The sequence below is a fragment of the Frankliniella occidentalis genome, unplaced genomic scaffold (assembly GCF_000697945.3).
Source record: "Frankliniella occidentalis isolate FOCC.00 unplaced genomic scaffold, Focc_3.1 Scaffold74, whole genome shotgun sequence".
Taxonomy (NCBI): Eukaryota; Metazoa; Arthropoda; class Insecta; order Thysanoptera; family Thripidae; genus Frankliniella; species Frankliniella occidentalis.
Window position 1 is genome coordinate 1,167,682 of NW_026267204.1, and position 1,954 is coordinate 1,169,635.

The following is a 1,954-nucleotide window of genomic DNA, read 5'->3' on the forward strand; positions in this document are numbered from 1 at the left end:
AACGTTATGGTCTTTGCCAGATTAGGGTCACGTGCGGTTTCGCCCATATCTCTCGACGGAAGTTATGGTAACTAACTGGTTGTCAATTTAAGAAACGGAAAGCGAGACGGAAAAGTGTGTGTGCGTGTGAAGGTGTGCGTGTGTGTATGTGCCCTTCTTATGGAGACTCGGTACGCGCCCTTCGTAGAGGGATGCACCCCGTCTGTCTGTCCGTCTGTCCTCCGCTCTTTTGCGCGCTGCCGCCGCTAGAGGGGGTTGCAGTCGCTGCGGGATGAAGACGTTTCCAATTCAAATACACATATTCCTCCTCCCCCTGGCCCTGCGCTGAGCTCGAGCCGCGCCACCACCCTCCAGAGAACCCCTTGGGGTTAGGCGCCATCCCCTAGGGGCCGCGAGGGGCTCCCTGAGGAGGGCCGCCTCCCTCCCCTCCCCTGCCCCTCCTCCCCCTCCCCTCCCCGCAGGGGTGTCCCACTCGGCCCAATCAGGAGGCACCGTGAAGGCCCCGGCCGCCCCGTCCGCCCCGGCGTGGGGGTGGCGCCCCATGTGAGTGTACACTGCGAAAACTATACACTATACGCGCGCTGTCAAATGCCCTTGCGGTGTATTTCAACGGAAGCTACACAGTGACCCTGCAGCACCGTAGCCTACGGCGAGTGTGATTGTAAGCTATCACTGTGAAAAATATCGTCGTAAATTTACAAAATTTTTGTAAACTCGAATTATAATTTTAGTTATAAATTTAAGAGAGCAGATTTTTTACTCACCATTGGATTTTAAGTTGTACGTACTGCATGTATTTCTACGATTTCAAATTGTAATTTTACAACTTGCGCCAAGCAGGAAAATTTTCCTGTAAACCTACCTCCTATTTTTCATGGTGTACGGTGAATGTGAATGTGACTTATAGTGATATTCAGCGTAGCTTACGGTGACACTTGACCGTGCTGTATGGTTCGCTGTAGCTGTGAAATTCACAGTAGGCTTTTAACAGTGCGGGAGTCAGATACGTTTGCGCTGGTAGAAATAGGCACAACTTCGACGATTTTAAGAAAAAGGGGGGGGGGACTGGACGATCTGGGTTGAAAAGAAGCATGGAGATTATTTTCTTGTGGTGTGATCGACTTTTTCCCGGCGATGGACGGGACCCTTGTGTGACTTCTTGTCACTCACCGGAGTCGGCGTCCGCCTCGCCGTCGCTCGCGTCCGCGCGCTTGGTGCGTCGGCCGTGCTTGGAGTTGTTGTGGACGAACATGTTGTCGGACACGGCCAGCAGCGGGCCCTCCACCCCGATCTGACTTGAGACTACCACCTGGATAAGAGAAAAAGACAAACAAAAGAAACAATGTTTTGGTTTTAGTTTCTCCAAAAGTTTGTAAAAGAAAAAAAACCAAAGTTACTTTTTTAGAATGTGGCGCGGGTGGCACGTGTGCATATTTGGGAACTTTGTTTTTCTCACCTGAAATCTTCGCATGTCTCTGGGGTTGCCGGCGTTTTTCAAACAGTTTTGATTGCACTTGAGGAAAAATTTGAGGAAAAACCTGCAACAAACAAAAACGACAGATTGAGTAACACTACAGTTTGTGAGTAGTACGTGTTGTGGATTGTGACGTTCTCTTCTCTGGTTGCAGATGAGCCACTACTTGTTGCTGTTATTCCATCGGCCCCGGCCCACCCCGCCACTCCGGGTAAGCTCCTAGGATTAGACGGCCCCCCTGTGTCTTGCTTCCCCTGCTAAAGCCTCTCCCCGCGACTCGACTCCGCTCCGTTTAGCTACAGCCAACTGAATTAATTGCCAAGTTTTGGCGGTCGTATTGGCTAGTAAGCCGCGGTTCCAGCGTCATGCGAAGGGATAATGAAAAGGGAACAGGTGTGAAGTACTAGAATCTCTCTGTTCAAACGGCTAGAAAAATCTAAATCTTGATCGTAACACAACGAATTAAAACTCTCTATTTAT

General features: G+C 50.3%; 1 protein-coding gene across 1 annotated transcript in view; it reads right to left on the reverse strand.

Annotated features, from left to right (window-relative positions):
• Nucleotides 1-1,162: 1,162 nt before the first annotated feature.
• The window catches only part of LOC127749648 (transcription factor unc-3-like), an 8,194-nt gene continuing 7,402 nt past the window's right edge, over nucleotides 1,163-1,954 (reverse strand). The window contains exons 4-5 of the mRNA XM_052268670.1: nucleotides 1,457-1,538; nucleotides 1,163-1,309 (exon numbers count right to left, since the gene is read on the reverse strand). Coding sequence (XP_052124630.1) covers nucleotides 1,163-1,309; nucleotides 1,457-1,538 — 229 coding nt within the window. The remainder of the gene's footprint in view (nucleotides 1,310-1,456; nucleotides 1,539-1,954) is intronic.